Source organism: Triturus cristatus, chromosome 4_1 (genome assembly GCF_964204655.1).
Source record: "Triturus cristatus chromosome 4_1, aTriCri1.1, whole genome shotgun sequence".
Lineage (NCBI taxonomy): Eukaryota > Metazoa > Chordata > Amphibia > Caudata > Salamandridae > Triturus > Triturus cristatus.
Window position 1 is genome coordinate 230,937,530 of NC_140585.1, and position 21,322 is coordinate 230,958,851.

Sequence of the window (21,322 nt, forward strand, 5' to 3'; positions counted from 1 at the left end):
CCCTAAAACCCATATCCATTCTAAGCCCTAACATTACCTTTGCCACCCAAATACCCATACCCACCATAAACCCTAAAATACCTCTTGCCAACCAAAAACTCATACCCACTCTAAACCCTAAAAATACCCTTTCAATCCCAAAACCCTTACCCACCCTAAATGCTAAAATTACTCTTTCCACTCAAAAACCCATACCCACCCTAATCCCTAAAATCCAGTTTTTAACTCCTCTGTGATTTCTCTGCCATTATAGTAGAACATCCATTCTATTCTAAAATGGTAGGGCTCAGAATGGCCACCGAGGCTCACAGATGAACGGCATTTCCATCCAGAATGGCTTTCTCAATTTTTATTTTGAAGGTTTTGTATAGCGCAAACAAGACCCTTGCGGGTATCAGAGCGCTTTACATAGCAAACATAGGAAAAAGAAAGACATGTACATATAAATACAAAAAATTATGTGAATACAGTATACAGAATACAGAGATTGGCACATAACTATAAGTTCAGGTGAATTTGGACATGAGAATCGATTTCACTTCTTTTAAAAAAAAAGCCGTAGATGGATTGAGTCTCGTTTCTGGGGGTAAGGCATTCCATATCCTGGGGGCCATTCCTGAGAAGGTACGATTGTAAGTTTTTTTCTTGGAGAAACGTTACGGTTTAAGTAAAAGGTTGATGAACAACCCACTACTGGTAGCACAAGGCTGTTGTGCCATACAATGAGAAGGCATTTCTTTAGAGTTACCATCTGGGCTATGCTCACCTGGATGCAGAAAAGGGCCTTTGGCTGCAATGTCTTCAGTACAACGTGTGAACATGGCTTTGACTTTGTTACCAATTGCATAAGTAGTATATATTATGCCTTCAAGTGATTAATAATGCTTAAAGCAGACAAACCGTTGGAACTTAGCCGTGAGGCTCCATCCCTCAAACCTTGCTGTTTGGCACGGTTTCCTCACCACTTCCCACATGTCCTTCAGAGCCCTGTGCCACAGCCACAAATGACTTCCAGAAACAACCCAAACACAGCTGAACAACACAACAACTTCTGCCTACAGATTGTAACTGGTGCAGTCCAGCCAAAAGGTACTGACCCCCAGAAAGCAATGCAGCTCAAAGAGCACACGGCAAATCACAGTCAATTTAACCCAGCTATGGAACTTTCCCTATGGAACCTACAACCCAGGGTATGCAATTATTATTAAGCCCAGTTCAAACTGTGTGTGCTCACTTCATCTGTGGAGTGAACACAGTTAGGATAATTCAATTCTCAGAGCTGTACAATGCCCATGGCCTGTTTATCAATGTGTACAGTATTTCACTCATGAAGATTTAGGGTGGGGGTTGGAAGTAAATCGCATTACCATCACAACCACTACAATAAGCAGTTGTACGCTGTGACCTTTCTTCTGTCCAGTTGAAGCCGATCATTGTTATCTGATATTGTGCGCTATATTTGAGGCCTTCATTCATTCATTAATTGAAAGCACCCAGACACTGCCTCGTTGGCCATGGGGTAGTATAACAGAGCATCCAACTGCTTCATCCACCATATATTGGTTTCTTCCTAGGGTTTATTACATGTACGAGCATTGGTCCCACAACAGTGCACAGGATACAGCTGATGAGGTACATAGGTTCTTATACAGATGGAAGAACATGAACAATCCAAAAAAGACTCCAGATGCTGCAAAACGCCGCGGCCAGAATCATCTATAAAATACCAAACATTCCATCTGTCTCACACACATGGCTGTAAATGGCAAAGGCCCTCAAATGGTCAGAGCCCTATGACCTGCTATGCTCTGAGTAGGATGTTAAGATCCTCTTAGACTAGTCTTTTGAGAGTTCAGCGGATTTGTAAGGCCAAATGGGGCGGAGGTTCATTTGCTATCTTTCCCCCAAACTCTGGAACTCAAAGCCAATCAGTCTGAGGAGGGAGTTGGACGAGGTCAGATTCAGAAAGAGTCTCAAAACTTTTTCCGCCGTAATTTTAGGCATTTTGTAGTTCCATAGGTGCTCACTTTGACTCTCACACACTTGAAAGCCTTAGTGTAGCTATGCGCTTTATAAGTCAAGATAGGATAAGTTAAGATAGTGATGGCTTAACAGTGCAGGGGAAGGAAGAACGCTAGTGGCCATCACAGCTAAAGTTACCCATTTCTTCCCGGTAATTGCGGTGCGTGATAATGTCAATACCTGCACTGGTAAAGCTCCTCCTGAAGTGGATTAGGCTGACAAGTCTTTGGATGGGGCAGAGCCTTTTGGTGTGGTACTGACCGGATGAAATGCTAGCAGCAGTTAAAGCACTCCTGAAAAGACCTACTACATCCTGCTGAATAGGAGCAATCACCACACAAGGGAGTGTTCACCTCAAGCTGATGCGGCCAGAGCTGGTCTTCCATGTGTTATTGAAATGATCATTTACCTGGCAGCAATCAGGGGCCTTTGCTGAAATGCCAGCTGTGTGCTCTACAATGATATTGGTAATGCAGGGAACAAGCAGGTTCAACTGATGATATACACAGCAGGGCAGTCTAAGTATGTCAGTGCTGGTGGACCCTTGCATCATGGGTGACATTGTGGCTGACCATGCTTGACTGCATCACCATTGGTACTCTTGACAGGGGAAGGTGGTTTTTAAAAGCAGCTTCGAAGAAGAGGTGGTACGCCCATGCCCTCAAGATAATGGAGTAAAATATTCCAGCTGGGGTAAAGATAAAACCTGCTGTTTACATAGGGAAGCCTTGGAGAGTGTGGTCAGTGAAGCAGTGTGAAATATGAAGGTCAGTTGGGGTGAGGAGGAAGAGGGCTTGGACTAAGTGTGAGTGACAGAAAGAACTGAGGCGTTGAATATATTTTAATACTATGGTGAGCCAATCATTCAGGTCTGTTTTTGTGTACCAAGAGCCAACCTAGTGTATTAAGGTGGTGGTGGAGGATGTATGGGGGTTAATAGGCTGGTGGTAATGCTATTGGCTTTTTCCATGGGTATGAAGAAACAGTGTGAGAGACTAATGTGCTAAACACTGGAATGTACTCCAGTGTGGTAAAGACGAACGCGGGGCATGATATAAACAGAGTGAAATGTGACATGGCATGTAGATGAACCTTGGGGAAACAGAGAAGGTGGTATTTGGCAGAGGTGGTAGTGGAGGTGGTGTGGGTGTATCCATAAGCTGAACCGAGTTGAGACAGTATTACACTGAGGTCACATCCTGTCAGAGGAACATGAAATAGATGTAAGAATGTTGCTGGGTGTTGTGAATAAAGGTTCAAATATACTTTTGCAAGTCTGGCGGTGTAACTGCACCGTGCCATTCATTGGAAAATTACGTAGTCATTTGTTTCTCGTCTTTCTCATGCATGCAAGAGTGCTTATTTTCCCGGTATGGTTTCTGTATGAGTATCTATACATTCCAGCCACAATTCTACTGTAAACATTGTTTCACAATAAAGAGGTATGAGGATGATACTGCTCAGTCAGTAGAAGATGGACCCCAGGAAATGACATAGACTCCCACAGATTTGAATTTAGGTATGTAATCTGAGCAGTACTATGTATATATGGACGAGCAGCTAAGTAGAAAAAGAAAGTGACAGCAACACTTGATTTATTGATTTTTGGCAGCATTTTGATATCAGCGATGTTTTGTTGTGTGGTGGCTTTGGGGTGAGCCAGGTCCTGCTAATACAGCTCATGCCTTTTGCCTCTGCAGGCCATGGAAGCTTGCAAAGATGCAGGCCTCGTGAAGTCCATTGGAGTGTCCAATTTCAACCGCAGACAACTGGAATTGATCCTTAACAAACCTGGAATCAAACACCAACCAGTCTGCAACCAGGTAACACACTTAATTTTCACCAACTGGTGCTTAAAAGGGGATTCGATTGTATACTCTTGGATGTCCTACGTAAGTGTCTTTCTTCAGATCTTTATGTGCTTGTTACATGCATTATGGTTCTTCATTCAATCCACAGGATTTACCGTGTGTTACTTTTCTATGTATCTGTTGATTGAACACATTATCTCTGATGTGTGTTTCTGTCTAATCCCCGGATGATCTCTATGAGCGTGGTTCCATGGTTCCTTGTTTGAGATCACCTTCATTGATTTAGTCACTTGCAAGTGTCACCATCCTCCCCTCACAACAACTGTCTTGATATATCCTTTTTATCATGCCACCCAAGACGGGAAACAGCCATTACAACATGGTTGTTTCCCCGCAATGCCATTACATCACAAGCGTAACAACGCATGCGATGTAACAACGCATAGCCATTACTATGCATGTTTTTACATCGCATGCGCTATTACAACGCATGCGATGTAGTGCCGATCCACCTCGTTGTGAGGAAACAGAGGCTCTTCCATTTCCTCACAACGACATGCACCGCCCCACGACGTGAAGCAGGAACCAGGAGCAGAGACGGCGACGCTGGAGAGGAACCACAATGAAAGAGAGGTAAGGGTGATTGTGCTTGGGGTGGGAGTAGTGTGAGTAGTGGTTTAGGGTAGTGTTGTAGTGTTTTAGGGTTTAGGGTAGTGTAGGGGGGAGTAGTGTGGGTAGTGGTTTAGGGTAGTGTTGAAGTGTCGTAGCATTTTAGGGTTTAGGGTAGTGTAGTTTGGGTAGTGTAGGGGGTCGTGCTAGGGGTAGTGTTGTAGTGTTTGTGTAGTGCAGTGGTTTAGGGTTTAGTGCAGTGTTATAGTGTTTTAGTGTTTAGGGTAGTGTTGTAGTGTTTGTTTGTGTAGTGTATGACGCCACCAACCCTTAGAACCAGGGTGGAACGAGTGAGGAGGATGACCTAGACTAGAGGACAGGATACTGCCATAGAAAGTGAAAGGGCGGACATGGGTTTAGCTCCCATGAATGGTGGCAGCAACATAATACCTAGGAACAGAGTGGAAACCTTTGACCCTAAAATCCCAAAAGGGATTGTCCCAAAATATACAGACGGTGATGATATCCCAAAATGGTTTACAGCCTTCGAGAGAGCTTGTAACATGAGGCAGTTTAACCAGAAGTGTTGGGGCTCTCTTCTTTGGAAACGGATCTCTGGTAAGTGCAGGGATAGACTCCTGACACTGAATGAAGCAGACCACATGAAGGTTTGGACTCACCACTGAAGAATATGGGATTAAGTTCAGGGGGACTCAAAAAACCTCAAGTCAATCCAGGGTTGATTTTGTAGATTTTTCAGTCAAGACACTAGGTGGTTGGTTATAAGGAAGCCAGGTGCACAACTATGATGGGCTGTGTATTTTAATTGTAAACGGACATCTGTTAATTAACTGTCTCAGAAAAGTTGCACCAATATTTGTTGACCTAGATCCAACTTCTCCTCAAGAATTGGGAAAGAAGGCAGACCAATGAATCAAGAGAAGGGTGACCAAAACTACCTCTGGTAAGGGTGACCAAACAAAAGAGGTTACTAATCCTCCCCAGGGGAAAGAGGATGAACATATTATGGATAAAGGTAAAATGGCTTCTGAAGGACCCCAACAACCTGCTAAGGATGGTGGGCCCCAAAACCCTTCAGAACCAAACACTGGGTATCAAGGTAAGAATAGGGAACCCAAAAAGGCATGGTGTCACAACTGTAAACAGACTGGGCACCGAGCTGGAGACACTGCCCATCCCAAAAAGAATCCCCTTAGTACTGCTTCAATTAGTACTGGAACAGCAAGTCTCCAGGTGGGAACCCTAGTGTACCCTGAGCAAATCAGAGTGCGTTCAGAAGCTGCACTAGTCTACGAAGGCGGGTTGGACCTAGCAACCATAGCTTTTTGGCCTAGTAACATGGAAAATACAAAACAGCAGCCCTTGATTAATGGGATTAGGACCGAAGCTCTGCAAGACACAGGTGCAAGTGTCACCATGGTGACTGAGAAACTGGTATCTACAGTACAGTAACTGACTTGACAGACTTATCCAGTCACCAATGCTTATAATTTCACTAAGGTCCATCCCATGGCGATGGTGTCCTTAGAATGGGATGGGGTTACTGACCCGAAACAGGCAGTGGTCTCTTCTGCAATTTTGGTTGAATGTCTGCTAGGGAATGATCTGGAGTCCTCAGCTTGGGCTGAGGTCGAGCTTAGGCCCCATGCAGCCATTTTGGGAATTCCTGTATGGGTGTGTGTAAAAACCCAAGCACAGAGCAAGGCCCAGGTTAAAAAAGAGATATTGGAGCCTGAAATGATATACCAACCCTCGAAGAGGAAAGGTAAGAAGAGTGGGAAACTGGCTTCTGTACAGCCGTAAGCTCAGGTCCCCTCTCCCCATGGAAAAGACCTGTCAGCTCCACAGGGAACTGAGCCCCAGGAACTTGGGCTGAACACGGCAGAGCTCCTAGGGATGGGGGGCCCTCTAGGGAAGAGCTGTGCCAAGGTCAGAGGACCTGTCCTACTCTTGAAAGCCTGAGACAGTCAGCAGCTGCTTAGGAAAAGGGAGATGTCAGTGGCTCCCACAGGACCTATTGGGAGGAAGGCTTCTGTTCACTGATGCCAGAGACCCCAAACCTAGTGCCACCAGGAGAGTGGTAGCGCCTCAGAAGTTCAGAGAGTTTCTCCTCACATTTAGCACATGACATCCCCCTAGCTGGGCATCTTGGCCGGAGCAAAACTTGGAGCAGGCTTGTTAGCCACTTCCACTGGCCAAACATGCCCCAGAAGGTGAAGGAGTTTTGCATCTCCTGTGATACCTTCCAAGCCAGTGGCAAAGCGGGTACCACCCAAAGGCCCCTTAATTCCACTTCCAGTGGTTGGGGTACCCATTGAAAGGGTAGAGATTGACATTGTCGGTCCCCTTGACCCTCCAACTGCATCAGGAAACAGATTCATGCTGGTACTAGTGGATCATGCTACCAGGTATCCTGAGGCAATTCCCCTTAGGAATACCCCTGCTCATGCAGTGGCTAGAGTCCTCAATGGTATCTTTACCAGGGTGGGTTTTCCTAAGGAGGTGGTGTCAGACAGAAGTACAAACTTCATATCTGGCTACCTAAAGCACATGTGGACTGAATGTGGAGTGACTTACAAGTTCACTACCAGATATCACCCACAAACTAATGGCCAGATTGAGAGATTCAACAAGACCATTTAAGGCATGACCATGAGACTCCCTGAAAAACTCAGAAAGAGTTGGGATGTCCTTTTGCCATGCATGCTTTTTACTTACAGAGAAGTGCCACAGAAGGGAATAGGTTTTTGGCCCTTTGAACTTCTGTTTGGCCATTCTATAAGGGGACCACTTTGGTTAAGGATGGCTGGGAGATGCCTCTCAAAGAGCCTAAACAAGATATTGTGGACTACGTACTAGGCCTACGTTCCAGGATGGCCGCTTACATGGGCAAAGCAAACAAAATCCTAGAGGCCAGACAAGGGCTTCAAAAACTCTGGTATGACCAAAAGGCTACGAAAAAGTACCAAAAAGGGGAGTAAAGAGGTATCTGGATAGAATCTACCTCCTGTATAACTTTTCATAAACAATGTGATTCTATCCTAATTCAAATAAAGACTAGTTAGTATTTTTGTTATTTTATTTATAGTGATGTGAAAAAGGTGTGTGATCCATGAGATGCCATGGAAAGACATTCGATCACTTAGTGTCTTTCCATGGCATCTCATAGAGCACACACCTTTTTTCACATCACTATAAATAAAATAACAAAAATACTAACTAGTCTTTATTTGAATTAGGATAGAATCACATTGTTTATGAAAAATGACCAAAAGGCTGCCATGGTGGAGTTCCAACCAAAGCAGAAGGTATGGGTGTTGGAGCCTGTTTCACCTAGGCCCCTCAAGGACAAATGGAGTAGATCCTATTCTATCCTTGAAAGGAAAGGTGTGGTCACCTATTTGGTTAACCTTGTCACTAGCAGGAACCCTAAGAAGTCCTTCCAATATTAACTGCCTAAAACCTTTCCATGACATGGCTGAAGTCACTATGCTGATGGTCACTGATGAGAATTGGGAAGCAGAGTGACAATCTCCCTTACCTCCTCTCCAGCAGCCCCAAAGATGGGTCTGTAGATATAGTGGCCTATTCGGACACCCTCTCAGCCTAACAGCAAGCTAGACTGCAGGCAAGTCCTGGAGCAGTATGCTGGGCTCTTCTCCTTAACCCCTGGACAGACACTGGCGTACCCATGATGTGGACACTGGAGACAGCTTGCCTATTGAAAACAAGATATATTGACAGTCTGATCATGTCAAAGAAAGCATCAAAGCTGAGGTCAGCAAGATATTGGAGTTAGGGGTTATTGAACACTCTGACAGCTTAGGGATGGTCTTAGTACCCAAACCTCTCTCCAAAAGGGAAATTAGGTTGTGTGTATACTAAAGAAGTCTCAATGCTCTCACTAAGACAGATGCTCATCTCATAACCAGAGCTGATGAGTTGATAGACATATTGGGAGCAGCCAAACTTCTCAGCACCTTTGATCTGACCTCAGGGTACTGGCAGGTTGGCCTGACTCCAGGAGCAAAAGAAAAGACCGCATTATGTGCTCCAGATGAGCATTATCAGTTCATTGGTATGCCCTTTGGCTTAATTGATGACCCTGCCACCTTCCAAAGTTTGGTGAGTTAAGTCCTTGCTGGACTGGAAGCTTTTTGTGCAGCACATCTTGACGATATTGCTATCTATAGCTCCATTTAGCCGGATCACATGATCCACCTTGTCAAGGTTTTGCAGGCCCTGCAAATGGCAGGCCTCACTATCAGACACTATCAGATCGGGAAGGGCACAGTTGTATACTTGGGCAACCTTGTAAGTGGAGGCCAGGTTCAACCTTTACAAATCAAAATCCAGAGCATTCTGGATTGGGAAGCTCCAATCATTCAGATACAAGTCAGGGCATTCCGTGGCTTCACTGGGTATTACAGGAGGTTTGTAAATGGATATGGTTTCATTGTGGCACTCTTCACCACAGAACTCACCTCCAAGAAAATGGCTAAAAAGGTAAACTGGACAGTTAGTTATTCAAAGGCTTTTGACACCCTGAAAAAGGCAATGTGCTCAGCACCCATTCTCAAACCTCCAGCTTACTCGACAGTTTATTGTGAAGACTGATGCCTCTGAGCAAGGAATAGGAGCGGTCTTTTCTGAAACCAATGATGATGGCTATGACCAGCCTCTTGCTTTTATAAGCAGCAGGTTACCAAGCAGGGAACAGCATTGGAGTGCCATTTAGAAGGAAGCCTTTGCTGTAGTTTGGTCCCTGAAGAAGCTGAGACCATACATGTTATGTACTCACTGTCTTGTCCAAACCAACCACAGACCTCTCAGATGGCTGATGCAGTTGAAAGGTGAAAACCCAAAACTTTTGAGGATGTCCATCTCCCTACATGGAATGGACTTTACAGTGGAACTGACCATATCATGAAGATGGCCTTTCCAGGTGGAAAGTGCCCCTTTTGACATGGTCACACCCCCACTTTTTGCTTGGCATCTGCTGCAATTTTGACTGAAAGTGTACTGGGTTCTTGCTAACCAGGTCCTCAGTAAAAGAGTTATTTCCCCAAACTGTGCCATTGTTCCACAATTGGCATCCCTTTAGGATCTCTGTAAGTCCCTTGTAAGTGGTACATCTTGTACCAAGGGCCTTAGAACTAAAGAGGGACCTAAGGCCTGCAGTACAAATTTTGTCTTGGTGCAGAGAAAAACGATGAGTCGTCATGACACACATCCCTGTGTGACACGGCTACCAAGCACTGCATGTGGTATAGGTAAGTCACCCATACGGCAGGCATTACAGCCCTAAGGCAGGGTGCACTATACCCATGTGTGAGCACATCTGCAGGAGTGGATGTGTCCTTGTGATATCTTAATTCAACCTTAGATATTACAATTGCCCATGGAAACCATGACAAGAACATGTGCTGGACACTTTTGCTTATGAGTTCCCTAGCTACATAATGGCTTCCCTGTATCCAAAGGTGTTTGGTACAAAACTCCTCGCTTGATAAACCCACACTGATGCCAGTGCTGGACTTATTAATAAATGCACCCTGAGAGCACCTTAGAGGTGCCCCCTGAAAACCAACCAACTCCTAGTGTGTTTTTTTTTCATGTGCCCTCGTACAAACTCACATGGGCCTTCAAGCAGATAACCACCTGATAACCAGATAACCACCATATGATCCAAGGCCAGTAGTCTCGCAACGAAGTCCAAGCCAAAAGGTGACTTTACCCAAAGAGTTATGATCACAGGACCCTGCCAGGATACAACCTTCTAGCTATGGGTTTCCATGCGCCTCGAGAGTACCTCCCGGTCTACCACTTTTCTTTCCATTTCATACATAAAGACCACCAATCTGACCATTCAGGGGGCTCTGGGCAGAACCCCCTCCTACAAATCTCTCTCCTTGCCAATAGGAGTAGACAGAAACAATTTTCTGGATTTCTCCAGAACCTGGCCCCTCTCCACGACTTCGCCCAACACTCCAAATATAATCAGCTTTGGGCTTAACTTAATCTCCCGACCAAAGACACTTGGCAATGTTTTACTCACTAGGAGCCAAAAGTGGGACAGACCTGGGCAGGAGGTGAACATTTGAAGATCTTCAGCCTCCAGGCTTCCGCATCCTGTGTACCTGGGGTCCCTTTCATTACTAATCTTTGCCAATTTCTTAGGAGACCAATAGATCCTGTGTAGAGTAAACAAGTGATTTTTCTTGAGGGGCAGAATTAACTCTGGAGTAGAGTAAGTTAAAGGAGCCAGCCAGCAGTCTTGTCAACTACTAGTGTGTTGACTGACTGGTCTCGACCAGTCAGCCACCTTAGACAGGTTCCTGACCTTCTGAGGTGAGAGCCTTTGCTCTCAGAAGCCGGGAACAAAGTCTGCTCTGGGCAGAGGTGTTCACAACTCCTCCACACAGGATGTGCATTACAGGGCGGGAAGCTTCAAAGGCTTTGCTGCCTTTGTTATGCGACCCAGGCATCTCCAAATAGTGGAGAAGGCCACACACCCTGTCCTGACCCACTTTTAGGTGGCAAGACAGGCGGGAAAATTAGTAAGATTAGGAGTTGTGTCCACATTCAGCCAGCACCACCTCTAGGGTGAACCAGCTGATGTGGACCCCACTTTTCTGATTCCTCCATCTTATTTTGGACGGAATTAGCATTCTGTGGTCAGGGTTATGCCCACTTCCCACAGGAAGTCGTCATATAGAGGGTGGCACACAAAAGGTGATGGGAGGAATGCTTGCACTTTGTCTAACCATTGACAATTGCACGGGGTAGCATCCCAACACATCGTTCTTTTGCTCACCATGTCTCCTAAGTTTGGACCCAGCCATATCCATATGACCCTGCTTCTCACGGGAACAGTCCAGCCCAAACTGCCAGGCCAGGTCCTCTATGAACCCGAAACAAGCATCCAAGGACCGGTTTCGTGGTATCACCTCTCATCAGCCAGGCTAGCTTGAATCAAGTGACACAGTGAGCATGGGACCCACGTCTGGGCATACCCATGCCACTTAGGGTGGTACATGAAACACAAAAGATGATGGGAGGATTACTTGCAATTTGTCTAACCAATAGCGATTGCTCGGGGTAGCATCCCAAACCATTGTTCTTTTGCTCACCATGTCACTTCAGTTTGGACCCAGCCATACGCAAATCAGTCTTGACCCGGCTCCTCATGGGAACAGTCCAGCCTGAACTATCAGGCAAGGTCCTCCCTGAACCGGAAGCAAGCATCCTGGGACTGGTTTCGGGGTATTACACCTCATTAGCCAGGTTAGCTTGACTCAAGTGATACAGTGAGCATGGGACCCACGTCTGGGCATACCCATGACACTTAGGGCGGTACATAAAGCACACAAAAGGTGAGGGGAGGAATGCTTGCAATCATCTAACTACTGGAGATTGCTCGGGGTAGCATCTCAACCCATCGTTCTTTTGACCACCATGTCACCTTGGTTTGGACCCAGCCATATGCTAATCGGTCTTGACTCTGCTACTCATAGGAACAGCCCAGCCCAAACAGCCCCCCTATTTAAATTACCCTAAGTTGAGTATTTAGGTTAGGTGTTACCCATGAACCAAGAACTCAGATAAAGAGAAGGACAAAGAACTGGCGAAAACTGCAGCAGACCATGGTGCAAAACCCTGCCCGTCCTCACCCATGTCGCGACAATCACAACAGAGTGACTTGTCCTGCGAGCTGGAGAGCTACCAAAGTCTTGGGTAGCCTTCCAGTACTTTGAAAATCTCCTACAGTCTCCCTTGTAGTAGAGGAGCAATTCCCCTGCAGTCCGCAGGCACCGGCAAGCAGAGTTCGGTCCACTGCCTAGCAGCTCCCCAGCCCGACCGACGCTGCAGATAACCAGGAGAAGGTACTCGTGCTCTGGAAAGTCAGATTTGTCTCCCCACCGAGCGTGAAGACACCAAGACCAACCAGAGCCCTCCAGTACCGACCCCCAGTGTACCCGACACCCTACACCATACAGCAACCGTGAGACTCCAATTCGGTTTCCCACTGCACCACAACCGAGAAGCCATCGAGGAATATCAGCATCACTGAGAGGCACTTCATGAGTGGCCCAGGTGTCCTGATTTTTCCCCGGAACTCTGTTTGCTTCAACCACCAGAGGCATCTTTGCACTCTAGCCCAGCCACCCTAACCACTCTTCATCCAAGCCTCCCAACCTGGGACCAGAAGAACTGGCTGTGCCCCCGTACTCCAAGACCACTAGCGACCTAGGCCTCCATTTGGGAGCTCTTGGACTTGTCTGCAAGCCCCCTGTGCAGCCTATTTCCTGGAGGCCCCTCTTCACCATAGCACGCCCAGCTACAACCTCACCAGCACCCGGCTCCCAGTGAAACCCGGGTTGCTCCCGAAGAGCCGCTAGTAGTACTTTGGACCATGGCCCACTACGACTCCAAACCCTGAAGTTGAACCCCTGAAACCGACTGTACCTACCTTTACGCATCTCCAACTTTTCCTCCCATATGATCGCATTGTGCATAAAAGAGCACATGTTTGAATGCTTTACTTACCTGTGAATATTGCTAGTGAAAACAGTACTTACCTTTTAACAAAGTTCTTGGTTTTGAAACATTATAAAAAGAAGTGTTATTTTGATAATTTGATCTCAGATTTATTCTTTGAGTGTGCAAACATTGTCTCTGTGCGTACAACAAATGCTTAGCACTACCCTCTGTTAAGTCCAATTGCTTGCCCACACTACCACAAAATAGAGCAATAGTATTATCAACTTTAGTGTCTGCAAGCCAATTGGAGACCCACTGGACTCTCTACACAGTGTACTCCTTTTTAGTGCACTACATAGAGAGCCAGGATCATACAATAAGCAATAAATTGATCGGTACATAACATTTACGGGACTGCTCGTCTTGGCAATATATTGTGCTGGATGTAGCACATATGTTGACTGAAGGGGCAATAAACATCTGGGCACAGAGGCACTTAAACAAGCTAGTACAAAAAGTCAAGGAAAAGTCGATATTTTTACCTTACAGTGTCCATTAAATTTTATTTATTTATTTATTTATTTATTTATCTCGGATTTGTAATGCGCATGGCTGCCTCAGCGACGAGGCGTCCCAGTGCAACCAGAGACCGGGGACAAGAGCCTGGGAGTGCAACAGAGTGATTAAACAGCAAAAGTAGGAAAAAGCCATGTCTTTAAGGCCTTTCGAAACGCCAGATGATTCGGAGTAGCTCTAATGTGAGTCAGGAGCGAGTTCCAAAGTTTCGCCGCAATACAGCGGAACGAGCGCCCCCCCGGCCCTCGCTCTCCAAACTCGAGGGGTGCAGACCAGTGCAAGGTCAACAGATCTCAACGAACGCCCAGGCACATAGGGCTCCAGCGAATGAGATAGCCCCAATGGAGCCTGGCGCATCAAGATCTTAAGTGATATGCACAGCGCCTTGAACTGAATGCTCTTTTCAACAGCCAGCCAGTGGAGTTTGAGGAGCACATGCGCCACTGAGCAGGATCTAGGCAGTGCAACCAGAATCCGCGCCGCCGCATTCTGGACCCTCTGCAAGCGCTTGATGCTAGCCTTATTAGCGCCCAAGTAGAGGGAATTACCGTTATCCAGTCTGAACAGAATGGACGCCTGGACAATGATCTGGTGCACCTTGGGAGGGAAGAAACCAAGCAAAGGTTTCAGGCCTCGCAGGAGCCCGAAACAGACCCCAGCGACGGCTTTCGTTTGTTTATCGAAAGTCAAGCCATTATCAAACCACACACCCAAGTTCTTCACAACCTCCTTAGGGAGTGGGGTGGGTTTGAGGCGATCTGGCCAGCACTGCTCAGACCATAACTCCCGGTCCTTCCCAAACAGCAGAATCTCCGATTTACTGGCATTTAACTGTAAACAGTTTGCCGCCATCCAATTGGAGACGGCCAGGAGATCCTCCTTGAACTTACCCAAATTGGTATTGCACTTCTTCGAAAAAGCAATCACCAATTGGGTGTCGTCGGCATATGACACCAAGGACAGCCCCCTGCCCTTTGCCACCTCCGCCAGGGGTCTAACATATAGATTGAACAAGAGTGAGCTTAATATTGAGCCCTGCGGCACCCCCTGATGCAAAGCAAACTCCTGAGAGTAAAAAGGCGGTACTAAAACCTGGAAGGACCTCTCCTCTAGAAAAGACCGGATCCAGTCCAAGGCCAATCCCTGATCCCAATTTCCTGAAGACGTTTGAGAAGTATCTCATGGGAAACAGTATCAAACACGGCACTTAAGTCCAAAAGGACCAAGGCCGTGGAGTCCCCTACATCCAGACTGCCCCGAATGGCTTCCGACACCACCAATAACGCGGACTCGGTACTATGCCTAGGTCGGAAACCACGTTGTGATGGATCAAGAATAGCGTTCTGCTCAATGAATTTAGACAGAATAGAATTCAAGTGTGATTCCACCAGCTTGGCAAAAAACGGCAGCTGGGAGATGGGCCGATAATTGCCAGGTTCGACCGAGTCCAAAGAAGGTTTTTTTAGCAATGGGTTGACTTTAGCGTGTTTCCACGCCCGAGGTACGGAAGCTGACATCAAAGACAAGTTGGCCAGATCTAAGCTCACAGGAGAGATCAGTGAGTGAAACTAGCGATAGTGGGCAGGTGTCACAGGGTCGGCTGGGGAGCCTGATTTAATTTTTAAGCACAGGGCCTCAAATTCCGAGGGCGTCAAGGGAGGGAACGATGACAAGCTGTTGCCCCCCAAGGTATCCCCCACTCCTGGCGCCTCACCCTCCATAGAGAAAGCCGCCTTTGGTAGGACCAGATAGATCTGCTCTACTTTGTTAACAAAGTACTGCGCCAGCTCGTCGCACTGATGGTTGGAGGCAATGGGAGAGATCCTAATAACACCCGCGCTCTTCATGCCTTTGAGCAGGGGGAAGATAGTCTTAGCGGGATTAGGGCTGGCCAAGATTTTATTGGCTACAAACTCCACTCGTGCTCTCCGAATGCACTTGTGGAACTGCTTAACAGCCGCCCGGTATTCTGACTTTGCTACCGCATTGTACAAGCGTCTCCATGCGCGCTGTAGCATCTTGCAGCCCTTCTTAGCTAGAGTTAGTGAACCATTGAACCACGGATTAGATGGCCCTCGCCCCTTTCCTCCTCGTTTGGCCGGGATGCAGCTATCCAGGCCGGCCGTCAGCCATTCTTGGAAACACGAATTTGCCGCATCCACATCTGGTGGTAGCTGAGTCCTATGCCCAGATAGCCAGGCAGAGAAAAGATCCAAGTCTAGCTTATGCCAATGGCGTTTGAGAACTTGGGCTGGGCAAATCACATCAGCTTTGCCCTGCAACTGTAGAGAGAATGAAACCAAAAAGTGGTCAGTCCAAGCCTGCGGGACCAGCGGGTAAATATTTATAGGACTAAGGTTGGAAAAAATAGGATGCAATAAATGGCCGGCCACGTGTGTACCCTCGAGAACGTGCTGCGTCAGCTGGAAGGCCTCTAAATTGGCCAAGAAGCTGACAATCTCGGCTTTCCCACCGTTCTCAAGATAGAGATTGAGATCCCCTAGGATGGTAAAATTTGCCGTTTTACTGGCAAATTGTCCCACTTTGCTCAGTAGGTCTTCCCTAAACCCACTCGAGGGCCCGGGGGGCCTATAGATTAGGAGGCCAGATACTGTAAAATTGTGGTTGAGCCTGATTTTACATGAAGCGCTTTCGCAGTCCACTATGTTCTCCTTACACAGGCTGAAGGTATAAACTTCCTTAACGGCCACTGCAATACCGCCCCCTCTCCCCCCCTCTGTTAATGGTCTCTAACACATAACCTTGAGGAAGAGCCAACCAAGGCTCTGCCACTGAGTCTTGGGTGAGCCAAGTCTCCGTTAGGAATAGAGCATCAGGGGACTCATCAGCTAAGAGGTCAAACACCTCGGAGTGATGTTTTGCCAGCGAGCGGCAGTTCAGGCTTAGGAATGTATACTCCGTATGGCCTGGTGTGCATAGGACCCTCTCCACTAGGGCCAGCCTGAATGCACAGAATTCACAGTGGAAAGATCGATCCTGAGAGGACCACGGCTGAGAAGGACAATTGGATGACAAAGCCAGGAGCTCATCCTGCGAATACCTAATAGAATCGGCAGAGAAATATGCAGGGGTCCTGACGACTGGCGACTGGTGTTTCAATTGTTCTGGAAGTGTTCTCTGTGCTAGATCTATGCCTCATTCCTAAACTCTGTCTAAAAGCTTTTTTCCTGCTGTTTCTGGAGCTGGTATATCTACAAATCTTAAGATGGGTAAACATGCCATCCCAGAAGGGGGCATGCACGTTAGTTGAAGGTGGTTTGCATATTTTCCGGGTGAGGGTCTTTATGCTTTTTAGGTCTCACATTTTGGCATCTTTAGATGTTTGGTGTCAAAATATTTTTGTTTCTGATAAAGTAAAATATATACATATAGTTAGATTTGGTTAAATCCCTGGCTCTTTATTAGATGGTTTTCTTGTCTATCCCATGTCCCTGCTTTTTATTCATTGGATTGCCTACCTATTATTTGTCCCTCTGAAGCCTTTCCTTTTTACCGTGTTCTAATTGGATGACTTGTGTCCTTCCACTGCTTGCGTTTAGGGTACTGCTTTATATCTTTCTGTTAAAAATTGGGTTATTGGTTGTGGGGGTGGGGTGGAAGCATCACTCAGATAACAACCACAATTCTCGTCCGGGTGAACCACTTAAGTCACTAAATTAAACTGTGCTTAACCCTCTGGTAACGTGGCACAAAGCAGTCAGGCTTAACTTAAAGGCAATGTGAAAAGTGTTTCTGTAGCACACAAACAGTAATAAAGAAAAAACACAACACAAGAAAATTCCAAATCAATTTAAAAAGCTATAGTAAATTTTTATAGCTGAATTGACACCAAACCAGATCCAAGTAGCAGAAGCAGACTAATACATTTTTGAAGTTTTTAGAGAGATCTAGCTCCTAAAACTGAAGCATCAACCGGGGGTATCTTGTCGAGCAAAACTGGGTCAAAGTGAAGGCCAACCGTGAGTCGTATACTGAAGGTGGATCGGGCCTGGTCTCTGCTTACTTTCGAACTTAGAGAAAAATTCCTGAATAAAAGTTCCAGAGAAGGTAGAGTTCAGTGGGCCAGGAAGTAGGTGGTGTCCAAGGAGACGTTGTTGTTAGCAGGGAGCTGCTGGGCAAGGCCTCAGTGAAGCCATCAACGATGATGGGAAAAAGCTCTGCCTGAGAAAAGCTGGATTTAGTAACAGAGGAGGTTGTCTTCATCCATGGGGAGCCGGTTGCCGTCGTGCCCGGTGGAGATTAACACCTTCAGACTTAGACAACATTTTGGAAGTCAAAACCATCAGCAGGAGGAAGCTGCGGGGTGCAGCTGAAGGGGGCTCCATGAGGCCAGATACCGTTGCTGAGAGGTCCTGCTGAAAGGGATTTGCTGCTGAAGAACATAGCGGAAGCTACTGCAAAGTGAGGCCAGCCGGTCTTCTGTTGGTTCTCAGGGCACTTTTGGGTGAAAAGTCCTAGGTTTTTGGAGAAGTACCACTGATGCTACCTCAAAGGGTTTAGGTCCTGGGTGGGCTTTTGGGGGGGGTAGGACTGATTCCAGGAGAGGCCATTTGCAGGTTTCAAGGCCCCAGGAGCTTGTTATATCCAGTAGCTCACAAAGGAGGCCAACCAACTAACCCTTTGGTGGTCCTGTTTCAAAGAGATGGTCCAGGTCTCCTTCAAGCAGCAGGGCACTCCTTTGGTAGCAGCACAGCAGTGTTCTGGGACTCAAGGCAGTCAGTATGACGTCTTCCAGAGGTCCAGGAGTGTACTGAAGGGTGTTCTGAGGCCCAATATTTATACCTGGTGCCATCCTAGCCCACCGGCACATCTTTCTCCTGCCAAGGCTCTTCTTAGTCTGGGATGACAAAAGGCTAGCGTTAGGTTCCTTTAGTGTGTGCTAGCGGCAAGCCGTTTAAAGCATAAGTGGGGCAAGGAACAGCTCGGCCCCCAGCGATTCTGGCAGCATAGCCAATCCTGCCTAAAACGACGCCCTTTTTTATCACTCTCTAGGAGGAATACACAAAGCCCAACAGCAGAGCCATTTACAGTCATGTGACCCAGGACATTGGCAGCAAGCACTAAATGGTTATGGAAAAAATTGCAAACTTTCTAAAAGTGACATTTTCTGAATGGTGACTTAAAGTCCAACTTTACCATTAAAGAGGATTATAAATCATCCAAACATCCAGGGGGTGGGAAGGCAAAAGGTTTGGGGTGCAGTGCTTTGTTTTTATGTACTTTTATGATTTGTTAATTCAAATTGAATAAAGTGATTATTGATTGATTAAAATGATATATTAAAAAATGGAAATGGCTGCTGCCTCATGACGTACGCACACATACGTAAATGTCGCAATGCTGTGAGTCATCAACAAAAAGAGGGGGGGACCGGGAGCATAATTAGAAAATAGGTCCAGTACCCATGCTCCCTCAAAATCACGTATTTATATTGAGAGGGTAGCTGTTCCTGAAGATAGGAGTAAAAAAATCTGTTGTGTGTGCTCTGGGATTGGTTGGGCCGGAATGAGTGTGGGGAATTTCTCCTTTGAATTTTTGTGCCCTCACACACCCTTTCGGGTGTCCTGCTTCATCATAGGGCGTTGCTCCTCGTGGGGGTGGCGCTGCAGTCCCCCACGGGCCCCGCAAGAGGGCACTTTGTCGGAGTTCTTTTAGGAGACGCCGCAGTTGTGCATGAGGGTGTGTGGGTATGTCTATGAGGGAAGTGAGTGGTGCGTTAAAACTACTAGGTAGAAACCAAGACCTTTATTCACGGCTCTATCTAGCATTGATTAAAAATGATCCTGGAGGTCCTCAAAGAACAATATAATGAGGGCAGATATAAAATTTACTGCAACTCTCAGGATAAGTGAGTGAATGGAGAGTGAAAGTTCTAGAAAAATAGGGTCAACATGTTTCGCGCTTCAGAGTAGGTCCTTAAGGGATCCGATCGCGCTTCGTCAGGACCAAATCAGACAAGTGAATGTAAAAAGTATATGAATGAGAAGGAATAGGCTCAGGTGAAAATAAAGTACCGTGAACCTATAGTACCTTGATAGTAAGGGGAAATTGCGTCCTCGCGCTGGTAGGTGCTCCTTCTTATTGGAAAACCTACACCCAACCTAGTAAGATAAAGACAAGGACAAACACACACATAAACAGAGAAGGAAAATACAGCATCTATCATATTTTTGTACCAAGAGATGTTGTGAATTCATTGCACAGTGGCATGATAAGTGTTCATTCACAATCCACATGCTTCTAATGTTCACATGCAGATTGAGTGAATTAATCACAGAAACAATTTCTATAAGAAAGAGTGAATGGGGCCGCTACCTGCAGTGCATGTGTGACTTTGTTAAGCTAATCAAATACGACCATGTGCCAAAACAAAAACCAAAATGAAGGTATCTTCTCAAGCGGCCCTTACACTTAAAAGCAACACCCGGTGTATGTTGGGGGATGTTTCTCGTAAAATGAGAGCGTGTTATTGCATATAAAAAATACCTAAGGACAAACCAGGCCTACCCTATGAGATGAAAGGGATGGGCTCCGTCAGCGGTTCGGAGTAGGCAACAGAGAAACTGAAGAAAATACAAAGAATTAGTCTACCTCGTCTCAGTCGTTCCACCGCCGATCGTTTTCCCATGATTGAGGAATATTTACAAGTGCTCAGTCGCCTTTGGAGTGGAAACCTACCCCTCCTCCGTTACGCGCCGGGATTGTTGACGGGGGTCGGGGTGGAAGTCTTATATATGTTCTATAAAGACGCTGAGTGAAGAGTCCGCGCGGTCAAATGACGCCAGAATGTGACGTAATGACGTTGCTTGGACAGAGAGTCACGATAATCACCAATCGCTTCCCGTGGCTGAGAGATGACGTAGTGACATTCTCTGACAAGTTGCCATGACGATCATGTCAATTACGGGAGCGTCAGACTAAGCAATGGTTAATCGGAAGGATTATTTAAGACGTTGCCGTGACGATCACGTTGGTAACAGGAGCGTCAGAGTTAGGGGCTGGTTTACGGAAAGTAAAAAATGTGAAACCAGGTGACCTTCAATAGAGTTTATTCTATGAAAAAAAACTTTATGTGTAAATATGGTGCGCAAAGTCACTGGGTATGTATTATCTCATAAGAATTCTATCTGGGGTGCTAATGACACATAAGACGTAGGCGTGGTGTACATAATAAATATAACAATAATAGAAAGATGGTACATGACGCTAGGGCCATTAGCAAGTAGTAATAAAGATGCTATGTTAAAAATAGAAATCACATACCTGATGTTATAAAAGGTATCTACATTAATTCTGGAGTTCTCGTCATAGTGTAGTAGCGAGTCAGGATGGAACTCGTTAATCGGTGTTAATTACAGATTCCAAGTGCATCTTGCATAAACCCATACTTCGGGGCAGTGTGGATGAGCCTAAATCTGTGGGGTTAAGATCTGATGTGAAATATTGCAAACAGACATCTGCTTGTCATCGCAAAATTCATTAAGAGTTTTTTTTGGGGGGAATCAGGTTAGCTCGACCCACGGGATTTCGTAATTTAAACCTGTGGTGTCACATCTCAATTTATGGACCCATCGTTGTTCTTGTATGAACAAAGTGCGTTTGTTCCAATAGGGATTGGAAACTATGATGGTCCATCGAAGACTTTCTGCTGGATGTCCTAGTTCAGAAAAGTGTGTTAATAATTTGGTATTAGTCTTCTTGCGTCTTATAGTGCTTTTATGCTCCCCTATGCGTATCTTGACTGCTCGTGTGGTCATACCCACATACCTCTTATTACA

At 46.2% G+C, this 21,322-nt stretch overlaps 1 protein-coding gene across 1 annotated transcript in view; it reads left to right on the top strand.

The window, feature by feature from the left end:
• The window catches only part of LOC146854163 (aldo-keto reductase family 1 member C15-like), a 323,371-nt gene that overhangs the window by 145,762 nt on the left and 156,287 nt on the right, over positions 1 to 21,322 (top strand). Inside the window, exon 6 of the mRNA XM_085651941.1 lies at positions 3,723 to 3,845. Within this exon, the coding sequence (XP_085508067.1) occupies positions 3,723 to 3,845 (123 nt within the window). The remainder of the gene's footprint in view (positions 1 to 3,722; positions 3,846 to 21,322) is intronic.